The sequence below is a fragment of the Camelina sativa genome, chromosome 19 (genome assembly GCF_000633955.1).
Source record: "Camelina sativa cultivar DH55 chromosome 19, Cs, whole genome shotgun sequence".
Taxonomy (NCBI): Eukaryota; Viridiplantae; Streptophyta; class Magnoliopsida; order Brassicales; family Brassicaceae; genus Camelina; species Camelina sativa.
Window position 1 is genome coordinate 12,663,363 of NC_025703.1, and position 19,506 is coordinate 12,682,868.

Below are 19,506 nucleotides of genomic sequence, written 5' to 3' on the forward strand. Positions count from 1 at the left end.
ACAATTAATGTTAAATCATAAATGTATTTTTGTTTATAATAACATATTTTTAATAACTATCAACCAATAGTACTTAATCAATTTTTTTTTAATCAAAATTTTAAATTCTCAATTAATAAATCTTGAAATCTACTGTTTAAGAGCATTAATTAATAAAAAATACAAAAAATCAATTTTTGTGATACAAAATAAATTTCTAAAACATCATCTATTCTAATAGTATGTTTTTAAAATGATCAATATAAATACATGAAATATATATTTTTGGTTAATATAAGTATGTATATACGTAATGGACTAAATATATTAAATCTAAGTAAACTATGTGGGCTTGGTACAGTATTACCAAAATTTATATAAACGAAAGGTACACATATCTGTCTCATCACCTTCACTTATTCTCTACTTATTATATGCTTCTCTTCTACTGTAGTGTTGTACTGAAACTTTCTCAAATCTTCTCCATGTTCATTCCTTCTCCATATTTTGGATATTTTGCAGTTCAATAGTGATGCATCTTTGTGGAATGGAACCACCGAACCCAAAATGTGAAGTCACATTAATACAACTATACCTGCATAAGAGAATCCAAAATATACTACTTTATTCTCACATGAAGATTTAAAATTTCTTAGCTAATCTACCACCACCAATTTTATAATCTTCACAGACAAAAACCAAAGATCATAAAAGAACCTTTATCTCTACTTCTCTCCTGAGAAGATGTTCGACTTATGATTAATTGTTGAAGCTGGCTCTCGAAAAGAACCTTTAAAGCAACAATTTGATTTATCAGGGTTATATTTTTGTATATGTGTGAGATTGGTAGACAAAAACAGTGAAGGATCTTAAAGAGATTTTCTAGAAGTAAGTTCAAATAATCAACAAAAATATAAAATTCTAGAGATTAGTGATACTGACCCGCGAGAAAAATATAAAATTCTACAAAAGAGACTAATTGAATCAAAGGCATACTGACCCGCGAGAAAGACGTGCCCCTTCCAAGAGGCTTTCCAATGCTAGAATCACTTAAAGGTCATCTCTTTTGTGCGTATGCAGAACCATCTGAAACCTCTTGAATCCTAATTTACAAAGTAAAAAAAAAAAAAACAATTTTCAGATCATATGACACTAAATCATTTGAGATAAATCTGCTTTGAAATTGAGTAAATTATAACCCTTGTTAAGCTTCTCCAATTTAATTTTCCACCATCGCCAACAACACACCATTGTCATCGTGGTGGAGCTCTCCAACAGAAACTTATGAACCTTAATCACTCTAAAACACTATAAGCAAAGACATTCATGAGTTAAACTAAGAATTTCAAACTCAAAAACCAGAAACAATTTTACATATCAAAGGAGACCTACACAAAAATTTACCATCAGATCTATAAAATTGATAACAAAAGCATTAATAACTTAACGACAGATGCTGAATTTATCAGGAAATCGAATTATAAGAAATCAAGGTTATTCTCGTCGTTCTCACTCTATCCTAAAAAAAAAAAAGGAATTACTCAGAATCCAATAAGGAATCAAAGAATTAGAAAATTCAAAACGATATGAATCACAAAGCAATACCTGAGCTACAAATGCCGTAATATCTTACCATCCACCGGAATCAAACACAGCTCCACTTAGGAAACAAAAAAAAAAAAAAACCCAGAATCATATCGATCGCTATGAATCAAAGAAAACAAAAAAAAAACCTAGCATATGTAGTCAAATTTACATTCGGATGCAGATTGGTTTCATCACTCGAGTTGATCTTAATCGAATGAAAACATGATAAAAGATTCTTCACTGCCGCCTCCTCTGCTTGATCTAAGAGGAGACCTCTAGGTTATCATTGATTCGAAAGAGGCTGACATGTATATTTTATTATCGATTTATCTAGGGTTTCATGTGTTATTAAGATCCGATAACAAATACACTCGTGTTTCTTTGACCCGATGAACATAAACTTATGAACCCGTTTAGGAAATTTAGCAAACGTGTTTTAAGATTCTACACTAAGTATCCGATTGGAAATTTCCGGGTAATTTAAAAATTTAAACCCGACCCAATTCCTGTTAAAGGACTATTCTACCCTTAATGACTATGTATTCTAGTGTAAGTCACAATGGCATTTTCGGCTAAGGAAAAGTTGTACTTCTCTTTTAGGGATGATATGACAGAAAAATGCAAAAGAAATATTTGCTAGAAAAATTGAAAGGAATTGTTTCTTACACATATTTTCGAAGAAAAATGGTCATATTTTCCGTTCTCGATTCCTACAATATTATTACCTACGAAACTTCTTATAACCTCTTTTTATAGGAAATTTCTATGAAATTCTCACCGTTTATGATTTTTTACGAGATAATTCCTAAAAAAACATTTTGTAGGAAAATAGAAGGAAATCTTTATTTCCTACCATTTTCCTAAGATATATACGGTAGAAATTCGATCATTTTTTTGGTAATACATGACGATAGACTTATAAGAATATGAGATCACGAATCAGTGGTATTGAGGTGCGTGATGATTCTTAATCTTTTCGTAGAAATATACTGAAATTTTATTGGTTGAACTGATTCACGAAGGTGAACCGCTAACAAAATCTTAATTTGACAATAACAAGAGATGGTATGACATTCTGAGAGTATTTTATTTGTTATAAAAACACATTTGAAAAGTATTTTACTTAAAATTTTGCTTATATTTATCATATGTTTTGATTATTTTTTGGTTAACTTTTACTTTCTCATATTAAAAATATATGTAAGAATGTGAACTTTCCATCCATTGATTTGCTTCATCAAACATTAAAAACTCATGTAAATTCATTTAATTTCAGTGGGATTAAACATGCTTTGAGATCTAACAAAGTATGCAACTAGCTTTCACTTTAATAATACCAGCTTAAGATGTTCATACCAGCTTAGTGAAATAGCAAGAGTGCTTTCACCAGAACCATGTTCTCCAATAGGTATATTCACAATAATCGCATATAGATTCACAATTGACGCTTTTGTATCATCAGTAAGCCCGAAACCCATTGAACCCAAACAAATCAGATGCTATTAGTTTCATCAGGTTATTAACCTTACGATTTTTAATCCTAATGGCATTAATTTTAATGTGATTACTTACATTTTTTAAGGTTACATTAAAAACGTATTTCCAAATCAATATTAGTATGATTAAATAGTTTGTACAGCAGAACTTTTTTTTGGGATCTCAAACGTGAACTGGGGAATTCAAATCTAAAAAAAAACCAAGGAAGAGATCAACACTATAGCTCCTAATCCTGATCTCTTCTTAATAATAACCAAACATAAAACCCAATGAAGCATTTATTCAAAACGTGATAAAGCCTAAAACCAACGAAGAAGCCCAACTTTTAATAGATGAGACGTCCTACACCCCAATCAAACACTGCCTTTCCGCCATCAGTTTTTTGGTCGACTTGTAGTAAACACCGTATAAGATCAACTGGACCAATCCAAGTGCACAGCCTAGTCCATTTGGTATCTGCAAAAAGAAAGATATCATTACATAAAAATCAATTGCGTAGAAACAGATAAAAAATTTATTGATCATAATTTTTGGAAAACAAGAAGATCACCGCCATGTACTGGTCGAACGGAAGAAATCCGTAAGCCGTCCAAGCGGAAGCATTAAGTAAACCAGCTAGAGACAGACAAAATGGCATGAACTCCACACTTTTAGTTTCTATCACCATTTTCTTCAAAACCAAAACAAAAAAAAATTAATTAGTTCAAATTAAAACGCATACAATAATTTGGTGAGAGATGAATTCTCCCTTACCATAATAGATAGAGGAGACACATACATTAATGTGTTAAAGATGCAGGAGACTATTCCAACGCTCAATGTCCTCTGGGACGTTGAGTGTTGGAGAGTCATTGCCGTTGCAGCAAGGACAGCTACAAAAGCGAATTCAATGGCTAAAATAGCAGTTATAACCAGCCGCTTTTTTTGCAGCCACATAACATGAAAAATATAACTAGGAAAACAATATTTGTGACGATCCCTATACCACTGAGCAAAGCGAGTAATGCGCTATCAGGGTGCACCATAGGAAGGGCATAAAGCATACGAACCAAATAATTCATCAAAGCTGCCAAGTATGGCATTGGGGAGTATTCTTCCACGGATTTCTTTTTCACTATCCCAACAAATGTCGGCCTGAAGGAAATCAGATAGTTGTAATATGAAAAATATTTATAACGAAAACTTTTCTAAGATATATATATATATATATATATATATATATATATATATTTAATAAAGTAATCAGTTAGTTCAAGATTTAAGAAGATTATAGTTTTAATAAAGCTAAAAACTTACGTAGGGGACAAGAATAGACTGAGAGCACAGGCGTTTCCTACAAGCAGGATCATTCCAAGTAAAAAACAAAAAAAAATCAGTAGACAACAGAATATGAGAGACAGAATTGTTAAGAATTTGTGAGTCAGAACTAACCTATTATCCCTACAATCTCCCGAATGAGGTTCAACTCTGAAGGAACCATATTGGATGAATGTAACAGAGGATGTTGAAGAAAAAAGAAGATGAATATGAGGGATGGTGAAGAAAGAGAAAAGAAGATGAATATGAAGGATGATGGAGAAGGAGAAAAGAAGATGAATTTGAGGAATGATGAAGACGGAGAAAAGAAGATGATCGGGCACAGGGAAGGCAACCCGTATTTATTAGCTAGTAAATAATTTAGTTTGGTGGTTACAAAAAGTTTGAATATTATTCTCTCCTTTGACATGATTTATTAACACCCCCTTAAAGTATTACTTAGAAAAATCTTTGACTAAAAGTTTTGTTTCACTGTCATGATTTTGTACCTTCTGAAAAGAAATATAACATATTTTCTATCCATTACAAGGGAAATATCAAAATAACTCTGACTAAAATAGAGTTGCTATATAGTGTATTAAAGCAAAAAGGTTTTGATTTTCATAAACTTAACGATGTACATTTAATTTAAATATTTGTGTAACTTTGTGGCAATGGGCCTTGCATAGTGTAAAGACGAGGCTAACTTCGAATGTGTTCTACTTTGTGACATTGTCGTGTGAATTTTGTTTTCACACGTTTACTTTAATTTAGTTCTCTCGTTACACTTGATCAACCAAAATTATTTGAGAGTTAACTTCTAAAATTGATTGCTGATCTCCCAACATAATTGACACTAACCAAAAAATCATTTTAATGCTGAATTATGATCATATGCAAGTTTCTAATATTTTCAGTCTAAGTTTTCAACTACTAAACATGAATGAACAACAACCTAGAAGTTATATAATGAATGTAAAAAGTCTGCATACTCCTTCAAAAATTGCTTGGTTTGCACCATACTTAGAACATAAGACTACAACGGTTTTACTATACTAACGAAACTACATATCTAGAATGAAATCATTTTTGAATTTTAACTCATTTTAAAATGATTATTAACCTGAAATTAAATATTTTAAAATAAGAAAATCAAAAGCAAAAAAAGTAAGTTTTATCACATTTTTCTTTTGTTAAAACAGCTATGATCATATTAAAACTTACAAAAACAAAAGAAGCCTCAAAGCCAACTATTTATAAAGAGAAAATTGTTGATATAACATACTAGCATTCTACCAAATTTATATCTGGACCATATGCACATAGATTGACATTAAGACAAATCATTATAATTCTTGATCTTGTTCTTAAAAATCTTAAAAAAAAACAATTTGATCAGATTATTTGAAAATAATGATTAGTGAAGATGCATATTCTAGAACAGCTCGATGTGTGGAATAGGAAGCTGCATTTGAACAGACGCATGCTTTGCTGACATGAATGTGTGAGCTGATGTGTCAAAGCATGAGCGGATGGATGACAAGTCAAAGACTATTGTCGTATTTGTGAGGAAGTAAGAAGGCAATGTTGGATGTGAAAATTCAAGAAATATTCTTCACATCAACAAAGGAAAGAAGTTCTAGAATTTGCATCTATGTTTAGGATCTTTTACAAGGATAGTCCTTAAACCTAGATGCAGATTCTACAACTTGTTCTTCTAGTTTTTCTCCTTTACTTTGTTGATGTGAAGAATATTTCTTGAATTTTCACATCTAACATTGCCTTCTTACATATTCATAAATATACCAATAGTGCTTGAATTTTCATCCATCCACTCATGGTTTGACACATCAGCTCACACATCCTTGTCAGAAACACAAGTGTCTGTGATCCGATGCAGCTTCGTTTCCACACAGCGAGTTGTTCCAGAATTTGCATCTTCAATTAGGATTAGTGAGAAAAATGAAACATATAGAATCTGTATCTTCAATTAGGATTAGTGAAAAAACGAAACATGAGGAGATTCAACTAAAAATTGTTGCATTGCATAAAAATATTATAAAAAAAGTTTCACAAATTTAAGAACTAAGTTAGGTCATGAATCTTTTTGTTTTGTTTTCAGGGCATGAAGATTTTGTCACCACACTAGTAGCACCAAGCTTCCGAGAAATACTCCAATGGCGTATATGCGTAATCTGACCTGGTTTAATCAGAACGTAAACTACTTTCCACAGCTCACACGTCCCACACTTTGATATACACTTCAGCGGGAACCCATATAACTGCTTATGATCTACGATCTATCTACTTACTCACCGGTCCTGTAACTCCCCGACCGCCATCTCTTAATGGGCTTGATGTCCACTCCCAGTCCATGGGTCTACCTTCCTTAATGAGCCTCACGTCTTCTCATTAGGCCCGAGCCCATCCATATCTGACGGTCGGTTTGCTACGTTCGGGAGGCTTTAAAGATTTGTTATCGTCCCTACAACTCACCACATGATCTTTCCCTGTGTTTTGTCCTCACTCGCACAGTTCCAACATTCACTTCTCGGAAGGTCACCTATCTTGAAACTACTCCAGCTCAAGCACGCTTAACTCTGAAGTTCTCTCAAGATCTTTGACCAAAAAGATAAGTGCACTTAGTGACATAGATGACCAAATCAATTCTTTTAAACATCTCTGTAAACCAAGGTGTCACAAGTTCAAGCCCTCGACGTTGTTTAACAACAAAGTTAAATTAGTCTTTAGTAAATAGGCAAGAAGAGCAACGAAGAGGGTTTTGTTTTCCACATATTTCATTCTTCATATCTTAAGCAGAAAAATATTTTGTTTTGAATTCAAAAATGTGATAAGAGGCGGCGGCTAAGGATGAAAAAAGGAGAAGTAAAGCAAATACAATGAGAGTTGGGATGTAACGAAGGAGGATGACGTCCATAAGCGAGTCTCAGTGAGGAGGTTTTTTGTTTAGGTTAAGGAAACTGAGATAAAGTGGTTAAGTTAAAAAAACATGTAAAAGTATCTGTCAATTGGGCTGTCCAGCAACCAATGGGCGTGTCCGTGTGGACGATTATGTTTATGGGCTATATTTGGACGGTCCATTTGGACAATAGTCCAAAATATGTCCATGTCTAAATAGACATTCCCATGGACAACCCAATTTTACTGTAAAAGTAATGAATAAAAAAAGAAAAAGTATAAGAAATATTGGCGAAAGAGTTAAGGGGCCAAATTAGAACTTGAAGAAAGTTAAGTGTGTTTTTCAGAGTAATGTCTTTTGGTAAAGGTATATATTATACATGATGAAATAGACCCTCTAAGGGTGGATGGTTAAACAACTATCTGGTGTTTGTAAGTTTTTGTTTTATATAAAATTTATAAGTTTATATATAAGAAAAAGTGGTAATCTTATGGATCCATTTTTCTCACATATATCGGGAACATTAGAATATTGATCTTGCTTTTGGCTTATGTTTGAAATTGAACATCACATTCTTCCAATCATGAATCACATATTCACTTTAATAATACCAACTTAAAATGTTCATACTAGCTTACAGAGTGCTTCCACCGGAACCATGTCCTCCAATAGGTATATTCACAATTGACGCTTATGTAACATCAGTAAGTATGAAACCTATCGAACCCAAGCTTCTAGAAAAGAACTCAACGTATTGAGTTGCTGATGTTATAGAATTCATCGGTCCACATTGGTGGTGTTCGCCAACTCTGATGATGATTACAGTGCAACCTTGTGTAATAGGAGGATGGTGTTGGGATACAAACAATGTCCCACATTTGAAGATAAGAAAATAAGTTATTAATATATAAGCCAAGACCAACTCCAATTAGTATGAGGCCTATTGGGAAGGTGCCCAATAAGAAATCCGTGCGGACTTTGCCACCTGGGCTCAAAGCGGACAATATCATACTAATAAGGGAGTTGGCTTGGGCTTGGAAAGCCCAACAAGTGGTATCAGAGCCTAGATCGACAAGTGGACCTAGGGGAGTGGGTGTGGGCTATGTGTTCGGTGTGGGAGGATCTCTCAAAAAAGATGACATGATTAAGGGTGCCTCAAGAATACTTCAGGAATAAAGGGGTACCAGAGCCTAGGTACCTGGTATTCGCTGAAGGGGAGGCCAAAGTATCGTGGTACATAGTTTGAGGGGAGGTTTGTTGGGATACAAACAATGTCCCACTTATGAAGATTAGAAAATAAGTTTCTAATATATAAGCCAAGACCAACTCCAATTAGTATGAGGCTTATTGGGAAAGAGCCCAATAAGAAATCCGTGCGGGCTTTGCCACCTGGACTCAAAGCGGACAATATTATACTAATAGGAGAGTTGGCTTGGGCTTGGAAAGTCCAACAGATAGTTTCCCCTTACTCCTAGGAGCTTAGAGTAAACTTATGTTTTTGTTCATTCAAATTAGGAAATCAACTTTCCAAGTCCTCTACATTTTTTCCAAGAACCTTGATCTAACAAGACTCTTTTCAGAGAGGTAATTATTTTTTACTTTATGATATAAAGATTTACTATAATACTATAAATCCAATAAGATAATGGCAGAAGTAACTATCTTTTTTACTCGGATAAATCTTAACCTTCAAACAACTTTATTGTAAAAGCAAAAAAAAAAAAAAAGTGCCAGATAATGTTCAGTAAAAATGTTTTAGAATATCTTTTTAAATATTTATAGAGAGTAAATAACACGAGATGAAAACAAATCAAATGCTGTTAGTATCATCATGTTATTAACCTTATGATTTTTAATCTAAATGTTATTTTAATAGTTTGTACAATATTAACGTAATTTTGGGACCTCACACGTGAATTGAAAAATTCAAATTGTGCCCCTCACCAAAAAAAATGCTTCGCTGTGAGGCGTTTGACGGTGGTGAATCACCAGTGTTATGAAATATTGTTCCAGAATTTGCATTTTCAATTAGGATTAATGAGAAAAATGAAACATCCAAAATCTGCATCTTCAATTAGGACTAATGAGAAGACGAAACATGATGAAATTCAGGTAACAACTGTTGCATTGCATAAAAATATTGTAAAAAAAGTTCACAAATTGTTTAAGAACTAAGTTAGGTCATGAAGTTCTTTGTTTTGTTTTGAGGGCATTCAGAGTTTGTCGCCACACTTACAGCGCCAAACTTCCAGAAAATACTCCAACGGCATAATCTGACCTGGTTGAATCGGAATGTAATTAAACTGCTTTACACTCACACGTCCCACACTTTGATAGACACTTCGACGGGAACCCGCCTTACCGCTTCGACTCATCTGTCTCCTTGCTCACCGGTACAAGCCCTCGACCTGGTTTAGCAACAAAGTTAAATCACTCTCTAAATAGGCAAGAAGAACAACGAAGATGGTTTTTTTTTTTACTTTTTCATTCTTCATATCTTAAGCAGAAAACATTTTGTTTCGAATTCAATTCAAACCATAATTATACTTTAAAAATAAAAGAACAAGACTATATAGGCCATATAGATCGAAAAATGTTAAAGAGTTTATATGCGGGTTCATACCAAAACTGTTATAAGAGGCAGCGGCTGAGGATTGAAAAAAGAGAAGCAAAGCAAATACGATGAGAGTTGGGATGTAACGACAGAGGATGACGACCACAGAGACGACCTATATTGCATATTTGGAGAACACCATTCTAAAAAATAAATGAAGTTCAGGTGAATTTCTTATTCTAAATTCTCTGGTGGTCAGGTTCAAAGAGAAGAAAGTAAATAAAAGACATAAAGTTCGGCTAATTTGTAAATTGTGAGACTAATAATCATCTCGTTTTCTCTTATTGATGGCATCGACGATTCTCTAGGTTACTTTGTTGTTAAATTTGAACAAGTATCAATACTCTAAAGTAAACAAGTGGGTCTTGTAACAAGTATCAATATGTTTTGATCACAACGACGATTCTCTAGGTTACTTTGCTGTTTCCTTTGGTATCCTGGAGCTTGCTTGATTTGAACTAAACTTGGAACATGTAAGAGCACACAAGTACTAGACAACAATTTTTAACGTTAGGTTCTCCAGGACCCACTCGTTTAACGTATCTGAACAAGTCGAGATCAAAGAAGTTTTTGATGTCTTATTCACATTGACGATTACAAAGATATATAGCTATAAGCGTATATCTACTTTCCTAAAGAGTTACAAAGAGGATCAATTATAGTTAATATACATGATGATGATTGATTTGGGATTGATATCCCATTACCCCCTCTCAAGCTGGTGCATGTACCGAGAATGCCCAGCTTGTTCCGGAAATCCTCATATGCAAATCCACCCAACGGTTTTGTAAAGATATCTGCGAGTTGTTCGGAGGAGGAGACATGGTATGGAGACATTGTACCTTTGAGTATTTCATCACAAATGGCATGACAATCATTCTCAATATGTTTGGTTCTCTCATGAAAGACAGGGTTTGTACTAATGTAGATTGCAGCTTTGCTGTCACAGTGGATCCGCATTGGCTAAGGATGAGAAACACCCAAGGACTGCAAAACATTCTTTATCCATAGGAGTTCGTCACGTAGGTGAGACATAGCACGATATTTAGCTTCCGCAGATGACTTACTAACAATGTCTTGCTTCTTAGTCTTCCACGAGAGAGGAGATTCTCCGAGCTGAACAAAATAACCCGTGACAGAGCGGCGAGTAATAGGACATCGCGAGTAGTCTAAATCACACCATCCATTAACCTGAAAATCAATTGCAGAACTGAGAAGAATTCTTTGACCAACAGTACCTTTGAGATAGCGGACAACCCGAAGAGCAGCCTCCCAATGATCTGTACGAGGAGTCTTCATAAATTGTGCTAAAGTATGAACTGTGAAGGTCAAATCCGGTCTCGTTGTTGACAAATAAATCATGCGACCAATCAACCGATGATATGGCGTTGGATCAGAGAGTATAGGAGAAGTAGAGAGAGCCAGATGTTGATCTTGGTCTAACGGAAATGGAGCCGGTTTTGCAGCTAAAAGCCTTGTCTCTGTGAGAATATCTAGTGCAAACTTTCGTTGACTGAGATAGAATTTAGTACTGTTGCGAGAAACCTCTATGCCCAAAATATATTTCAAAGTTCCAAGATCCTTCATTTTGAAACAAGAAGAGAGATAAGACTTAAACTGAACCAAAGCTCTTTCATTATTTCTTTCAGTGAGAATCATGTCATCAACATAGATGAGCAGGCGGATGTGAACCCCATTTCAGTCAAAGGTGAACAAGGAATAATCAGCATGTGTTTGACGAAAGCCATAATCACGAAGAGCGGTGGAAAGTTTTGAAAACCAGCATCTTGGAGCATGCTTTAAACAAAAAATGGATCTTTGTAAGCGGCATACCTTTGTCTCATCTTTGGGATAAAAACCTGGAGGAGGTTTCATGTAGACTTCTTCTTGGAGGTCACCGTGGAGGAAGGCATTGTGGACATCCATCTGATAAACCGGCCAAGCATTCCAAGCAGCAACCTTGAGAAATAAACGAACAGTACCCATTTTGGCTACAGGAGCGAATGTATCACCATAGTCTTCACCAGCGACCTGCTTATTGCCGAGAGCTACTAAGCGAGCTTTGTAGCGTTCAATGGTGCCATCGGAATTATACTTGATTCTGTAGACCCACTTGCTACCAATAGCCCGTTTTCCCGGTGGTAAGTCCTCAAGAGTCCAAGTGGCATTTTCTTCAAGTGCACTGACCTCAGAGTCCATTGTCGTTCGCCAACGGTTATCCGCAAATACTATTTTGAAAGATTTCGGTTCAAAGTTGGTGGTGATCGCGGCAAGGTATGCTCAATGGGTCTCTGAAAAACGAGTATAGGAGACGTAACTGGCAATCGAATATAGTGGCATACCAGTTTTCGTTAAGAGACTGGTTTGAGCTGTGTTGACAACAAAATCTTTAAGTTTGACAGATGGATGCTTTGCTCTTTGGCCGCAACCAAGCTCCTCTGGTGGTGGAGGAATAGCGACCGAAGAAGTCGGTGACAAAGCCGAAGAATTCAAAATCAGAGAGGACGAAGAAAGAGACGGTACAGTGGGTGATTGAGAGGCAGAAGATGAATCAGAAATCGATGACTCAGTGGAGATTTTCGGAGAAGGAGACCGTATAGGCGGTGAAGATGGAGTCGAGATCGGTGTTGAGAGAGAGTTGTCGTCGGTTGGTTGAGAAGATGAGTCCATTGGGCTTGTAGAGGAAACATTGTTGTTAGTGGGCCTTTCCTCAAAATCTGGTATTGAACCCAAACCAAGTGAAGCCCATAAAGCTTCATCATCCTCGTGTGCAATAGGCGAAACAGTGCAAGAGGAAGATGATAGAAACGGGAATTGATCTTCGTAGAAGACCAAATCGCGAGAAACAAAGAAATCTTGCTTCTCTAAATCAAATAACCGCCAACCCTTTTTACCATATGGATAGCCCACAAAAACACATTTCCGACCACAAGATGCAAACTTATCTCCATGATGCAACTGATTATGAGCGTAGCACAAGCTACCAAACACACGGAGATGCGCATAATCTGGAGCTTTGTCATAAAGCGTCTCGTATGGTGTTAAGCCATGGAGAATTGAAGATGGTGTACAGTTAATTAAATAACCCGCCGTAAGGATGCACTCTCCCCAAAACTCGATCGGTAGATTGGCTTGAAAACGCAAAGCTCTTGCGACATTCAAGATATGCCTATGTTTCCGTTTAGCTCTTCCGTTTTGCTGAGGAGTACCTACACAGGAGGTCTCATGAAGAACCCCCTCTTGCTGAAAGTAATTCGTCAGAGTCATAAATTCGGTGTCGTTATCACTACGGAAGCGTTGAACGGTTGTGTTAAATTGATTTTTCACCATGGCAAAGAAATTTTTCAAACATATTGGTGCTTCGGTTTTGTCAGTTAAGAGATGAATCCATACGGAGCGTGAGTAGTCATCGACAATCGTTAAAAAATAACGTGCACCACAATGTGAAGCTGAACGATAAGGACCCCATAAATCAGAATGAATTAACTCAAAAACTCTTGTAGTTTTATTGATGCTAGACGGAAAGGGAGATCGTGTTTGCTTAGCGCGGAGACAAAAATCACACGCCTTATTCGAAATATCAGAAGGAACAGAAACTGAAATATGTTTAAGAGAACCAATAACTTGAGCAGAAGGATGTCCCAAACGATGATGCCACAACTCATAGGATGTATCCTCACGAGTCCGAACCGCTGCAACAAGCTCTGTTCTACGAAAGTAGAAGGTTTCGGAGTCCCGCTTACCCACTCCAATCACCGTCCTCGAAGCGCGGTCCAGAATGACAAGAAAGTGATCAGCAAGTTGAAGCACACAACGGTTCTCATCCATTAACTGTCCCATTGCAATCAGATCAGTGGTTAACGCTTCAACGAAATAGACTGATTTCAAAACCAGATTGGACCCTAAGACAACAGTGCCTTCCTTTGTAGAAACCCTTTCGTGACCATCAGCCAAGATAACAAGAACAAGAGGCATATCGCGAACAGCCGTTAAAAGCTCAAAATTTCCTGTTAAGTGATGAGAGGCACTAGAGTCTAAAATCCAAGAAGAAACACAGGACTTACCGGAGAGTTTTTCAGTGCTTGTGCTGGCGCCCCCATTCAAGAGATTCATCAACATATGCCACTGATCATCATTGAGACCACTTACACCATTGCGATCAGTATCCGTGATTACGTAATTCGCCTGGTGAGAGTTTGGTGTGGGAGGGACATGAACAGCATTGGCATTATTAATGTGACATCCACGACTAGAGGAAGTACCTCCTCGACCACGACTAGTGACAGTCCTGCTTTTTGGTCGGTCACCCCCACCATTCAGGATAGCCAAGAACAGCAAAGCAACTGTCAAAAGGATGACCAGAGCGTTTGCAATGCTTACACACAACATTAGGGTCGGAAACATCGTTACGAAAAGGGGTCGAGCGTGGCTTCACCTGCACCGCATGAGCAGCAACTTCCAGTGTAGGTTCAGTTAGACGAGCATTAGTCTTGAGATCTTCTTCTTGGCGAACAACATTGTATACCTCCTCCAAGGGCTGAAGAGGCATACGAGAAACCAAAGTAGACCGCACGGTATGATAGTTATCATCAAGACCAGAAAGAAATTCGTGAACCTTGTCACTCTCACGATCCTGTTCTTGAAGAGTCCCAAGGTCACACTCACACTTCCCACACTTGCAAACACGCAAGGGACAATAGTGACCCATGTTGTCCCAAATCCTATTGAGTTTGCCAAAGTAAGCCTCAATGGCGAGACCTCGTTGCTTGCAGCAGGCCAATTCCGCCTTCAGCTGCTGAATGCGAGGACCATTAGTGACGGAAAAACGTTTATTCAAGGTTTCCCATAAATCCTTAGCAACATCGCGGTGGGAGATACTGGAACGAAGAGACGGATCGATAGACATCTTGATCCAGGAAACAAGGAGCGCATGAATTGTCCACCAATCATCGAGATCTGGAGAGCCTTCAGTGGGTCGAGCAATAGAGCCATCGAGAAAACCAAACTTCTTGCAGGAAGAAAGAGCAGTTTTCATTCCACAGGCCCATTCATCGTAGTTCGATCCCTTGAGTAAGGGATGAGAGATCACAGCACCGGGGTTGTCAGCCGCAGTAAGGTCGTAAGGGGAGATCGTACGGCGTGTCTCCACCACAGTCGGGTTCGTCGTAGTTTCGGTTGAGTTCAAGTTCGTCGGAGTAGCCATCGAGAAACAAAAACAAAGAAGGAGAAACGGAAAAAGAAAAAAAATGTCCAGGGCTCTGATACCATGAACAAGTCGAGATCAAAGAAGTTTTTGATGTCTTATTCACATTGACGATTACAAAGATATATAGCTAGAAGCGTATATCTACTTTCCTAAAGAATTACAAACAGGATCAATTATAGTTAATATACATGATGATGATTGATTTGGGATTGATATCCCATTAGTATCCATCATCTCCCATGATGTGAATTGTGTCCTCGCGATTCAACGTTTTATCAAAAAACCATCAAGAACCTAGTCCACAACACGTTTTTGGTCTCGATCTTAGTTGTAATCCAAACCTCAACACATTATACTCGTAGCAAAACAAAGCCACAAGCTTTTCTTCTCTAACACAAGATAGAGTCAGGATGCTTTCTTCCATAGCTCCAAATGGCAGATAGAGTCAAGATTTGGGCTATGCATTCTTCCATAGCCCAAATCTCTCACTTGTAAAATCAAAACAGATTAATTATGTGATCAGCAAGTAAGCTGTTTGATTAATTTCCTTTTTGTAGCACACCAGTGATCAGCAAGTAAGCTGTTTGATTAATTTCCTTTTTGTAGCACACCAGTAAGTGTTTCCCTTGACGGACACACCACTCTTACCATGATTTATACGTCAGTGTGGAGTAGTGACATTAAGAGTCGTCCACTATTTATCTATAAACCTCAAGATGTACATGTACCTCAGATCCATCGGAAAAAAAATCTAGGTTCGATCCACCTCGTTTGTCTCCAATAGGGATAACAAACAACAAGCCTAAACTTTTCGTCTTTCAAGATGCATGACAATAAACTCTTACAGTGAAAGACTTGAGATATCTTGATTTGATGATCTAAAGCAACGTTTAGGCAAATAAGTTTACCTTTCTGCTCTATCAATGCATCTCCTCCATTCACCAAACTATATATGCTCATTAAATAAGGAGTGTAATCCATCAACACGATCATCCGACACTCCCCTTCCCTAGTTGTTGTTGTTGTTGTTGCATCTTCACCAATGCGCATGAAGCTCCGTTTTTTGAACAAATTCTCCCACTTTTTGCAAGTCAGTCTCACTGATCTCGTATACTTCAAGGGAACTGATATATAAACAATGTCCATAAACAAATCCTCTGGAAGATGAGAAATTGTTACATCACAGATTTTTTTTTTCTTCTGAGAGTTATATTCTTGTTTCGACTTGCGGCTGTGAATGAATAAATATATATATAACCCTGGCTATAATCGAAATTTGCATTAGTACGTATTATATTAAAACTAGGCTAAACCTGTGTGTTTTTTTTTTTCTTTTTTACATATACATGTGGTTTCTTTGCTTAAAAAAGATATAGTATCATGCATGGACCTTTCATTACATAAAACTCCTTCAATGAAACGTGTAGAGGAATTTGTCTGAAAATGCACTTAATAAGGAATGCATTATATATAAATATATATATATATATATTGTCATATATTTTTCCTTTTGTTAAAACCGCTATAATCATATTAGAACTTTAGAAGAAAAAAAAATGCCTCAACCAAACTATTTATAAAGAGAAAATTGTCATAAACGTACAAGCATTACCAAATTTAAATCTGGACGATGACACATAGATAACACTAACAGAAATCATTATAATTCTTTAAATATTAATACATAAATTTTGATCAGATGAAATAAAAATAATGACTAGTGTAGTGCGAAAAACGAAACAGGAGGAGATTCAGCTAACGATTGTTGCATAGCAGAAAAAGATTATAAATTTTTTTTCACTAATTGTTTAATTAAGAACTAAGTTAGGTCCTTGTTTTGGTTTTAGGGCATGAAGAGTTTGTTGCCACACTTGCAGCGCCAAGCTTCCGGAAAATACTCCAATGGTGTAATCAGAACTGGTTGAATCGGAACGTAAACTGCTTTACACGGCTTACACTTACCACACTTCAATCTACAGATCGGTGGCACTGCGCCCGGCCCACCTAACCACTTCTGATCTACGATCCGACCTGGTAAACTCGACTCATCTTTCTCCTTGCTCACCGGTCCAAGCCCTTGACCTGGTTTAACGAGAAAGTTAACTCACTCTCTAGTAAATAGGTAAGAAGAACAAAACGAAGATTGGTTTTTTTCACTTTTTTCATTTTTCATATCTTAAGCAGCAAAAACATTTATTTTTTGTCGAATTCAAACCATAATCATACTTAAAAAAAAAAAAGTATGTAAGGTAAGTTTTTATTGAGCAAGTAATGAGTGGGGATCAGGTTGGACTTTCCGTCTATTACTGTTAAACTTATGATTATCTTTTTATGTGTTGTTTACTTACAACTAATTTGGAAGAAGAGGCCAACATTATATGAACGGGCCTTAGCCCAATATACATGCGTTTCAATTAAGTTATAAACTGATTACGCAGTTTGCACTAGTTTACATGGATTCAGTAAAATAAAAGCCATGAGTCAGCAGCATTAGCTAAGTGAACTGAATTAATATATCATATAGTGACACTGAACTCACTCGTTTCGTATAATTGCCCCTTTGCCTCTTTCAATATCTTTCTATTTTTCTTACAATTGTTAACTAACAATAGGTATAAGAATAGCATATATTTGTTTAATTTCTTTCTAACTCATAACCGGGATACAACATTAAAAAGTACTCTGCAAAAATATAAATTGGAAGCGTGCTTGGTTTAAAAGAGGACTTTGTATCCCATGCACCAGCATCATATAATGATACATACCGTGTAGCAAAGAGAAAAAAAAAAAAAAAAAAAAATTGGGCGTCCACTGTGTAGCAATTTTTTTTAAAAAGTTTGTTCAACTTCATGAACTATCTAACCTGGTGAAATGTAATACGATGCTGATAATTATCGTTTCTCCGGTATTAACCAGTAACAATTATATAGCTGCATAAAAAGCAAACACTGAATGAGAAAAAATAGATTCTATTCTGAAAATTTAACTGCTTATAAAACGATCTACAAAAATCACTCATGTAATATTCTATTTGCGTTTGTAGCTAGAGACCACTCTTCAGTCAGTGACTAATCACCATATCGACACAATATAATTCGTCTAGTTGCAAGTTTTCAACACAATTTAAATGTCATATCATTTGACAATCAACCCTAACTAGAAGAAGAAAAAAACAGAACATGAAAATTATATTCTGTAATATCCACATATCTATTACATGGAAACTCGCTCATTGAGTGGCTTCACTGGGCTTGGGATCGAATCATTGATGTCTCAGTTTGAAAATGAATCTTTTCTCTCTCCTTCTATATTTGGCATCAGGCATGCACAAAAGGACTTGTCTTCAAACATCTAATATGACTTTGCTTCTGTCCGGATAATGTTATTTGATGTTGTACCCTTGACTTTAATTTGTTACACATGACCCACTGCTTCTTCTGTTTTTTTGGACTCAAGGTGGTTTTGGCTTGCGCGCGTGTGGTATGATGATTAAACAATTTCAGATAAAATTACAGATTAAAAAAAAACGAATTACTACGAGTTTAGGTTATTTCACCGTGTTTAATTACTCCAGTCTTCATGAAGTAGTATTTGCCAATTCTATCTAGCTAGGTTGATTTAAAACGAATGGACTTATATATGTATTTCTTTCTATATAAATTGATTTGGTAATAAGAAGAATTATTTCAACATACTTTACAAGAAAAAAGTCATGTACGTCTATGACCAAGCTTTTGAATTAACAATCTTATTTTCATACTTGTAACGTAGAAGGAGTAAGGACCATGCCTTTGAATTTTGGCGATTACTTAACGAAAGATATATATTTCGAGTTTTGCGAACATTAAAATATTCGAATATCTTAAACAATAAAGTGCATACAAATATCTAATTTCAGGAGAAGGAACATAAATATCTTACCTCTTTTTTTTTTCTTCAAACCTTTTCTAGAGTGAGTCAACATTTCAATGTTATGTGAACATCATCAAAATCAACGAATAGTAGATCGGGAATAAAAAATAATGTAAAAGGGAATGGACACGTGTCGACGTGGTTTGGTTTCACGTGTTTTAGGTAATCACACAAAGATTAATTATATGATTAGAATATGGATTAACCTAATGAGCACCCAACACGTATCCCTGCCTAGTTTTGGTTTTGGATGCTTTAGACACACTCACAAAGGGCATCGTGTCACTTCCACAGCGATTTTGAAAGTTTCTCAAAAGCCGATAATGCTTTGCTAGCACTAAGACAAACAATAATGACGTATAATCTTTCTCCCTAATTAAAAACAAATCGTGTTTATGAATCTAGCCGTGGCCACGTGTTTGGTTTCCAAATTTGGACCCAATGTTTTTTATATACGTATCTCGTTATTTATTTGGTAGGTTATCGTTGCTACCA

The 19,506-nt window shown here is 36.1% G+C and overlaps 2 protein-coding genes, 1 long non-coding RNA gene and 1 pseudogene across 6 annotated transcripts; all 4 read right to left on the reverse strand.

Moving 5' to 3' along the window:
• Positions 223-1,990, reverse strand: LOC104766180. Of its 4 annotated transcripts, none has more exons than XR_763966.2 (7): positions 1,736-1,990; positions 1,585-1,639; positions 1,384-1,498; positions 1,179-1,287; positions 980-1,082; positions 697-769; positions 223-574 (listed from the first exon to the last, which is right to left on the reverse strand). It is a non-coding gene; the product is annotated as an uncharacterized LOC104766180 (long non-coding RNA). The 4 variants fall into 4 exon arrangements; XR_002036684.1 differs by having other exon boundaries at positions 1,428-1,498; positions 1,736-1,989; XR_763964.2 differs by having other exon boundaries at positions 1,179-1,498.
• Positions 3,245-4,588, reverse strand: LOC104766181 (annotated as a pseudogene).
• Positions 10,857-12,092, reverse strand: LOC109130827 (uncharacterized mitochondrial protein AtMg00810-like). Its single transcript, XM_019240893.1, has 2 exons — positions 11,753-12,092; positions 10,857-11,440 (listed from the first exon to the last, which is right to left on the reverse strand). Exons 1-2 carry the CDS (start codon positions 12,090-12,092, stop codon positions 10,857-10,859), a joined length of 924 nt encoding a protein of 307 aa, XP_019096438.1.
• Positions 16,943-17,272, reverse strand: LOC109130828 (EPIDERMAL PATTERNING FACTOR-like protein 5). The gene is made up of 2 exons (XM_019240894.1): positions 17,257-17,272; positions 16,943-17,181 (listed from the first exon to the last, which is right to left on the reverse strand). Exons 1-2 carry the CDS (start codon positions 17,270-17,272, stop codon positions 16,943-16,945), a joined length of 255 nt encoding a protein of 84 aa, XP_019096439.1.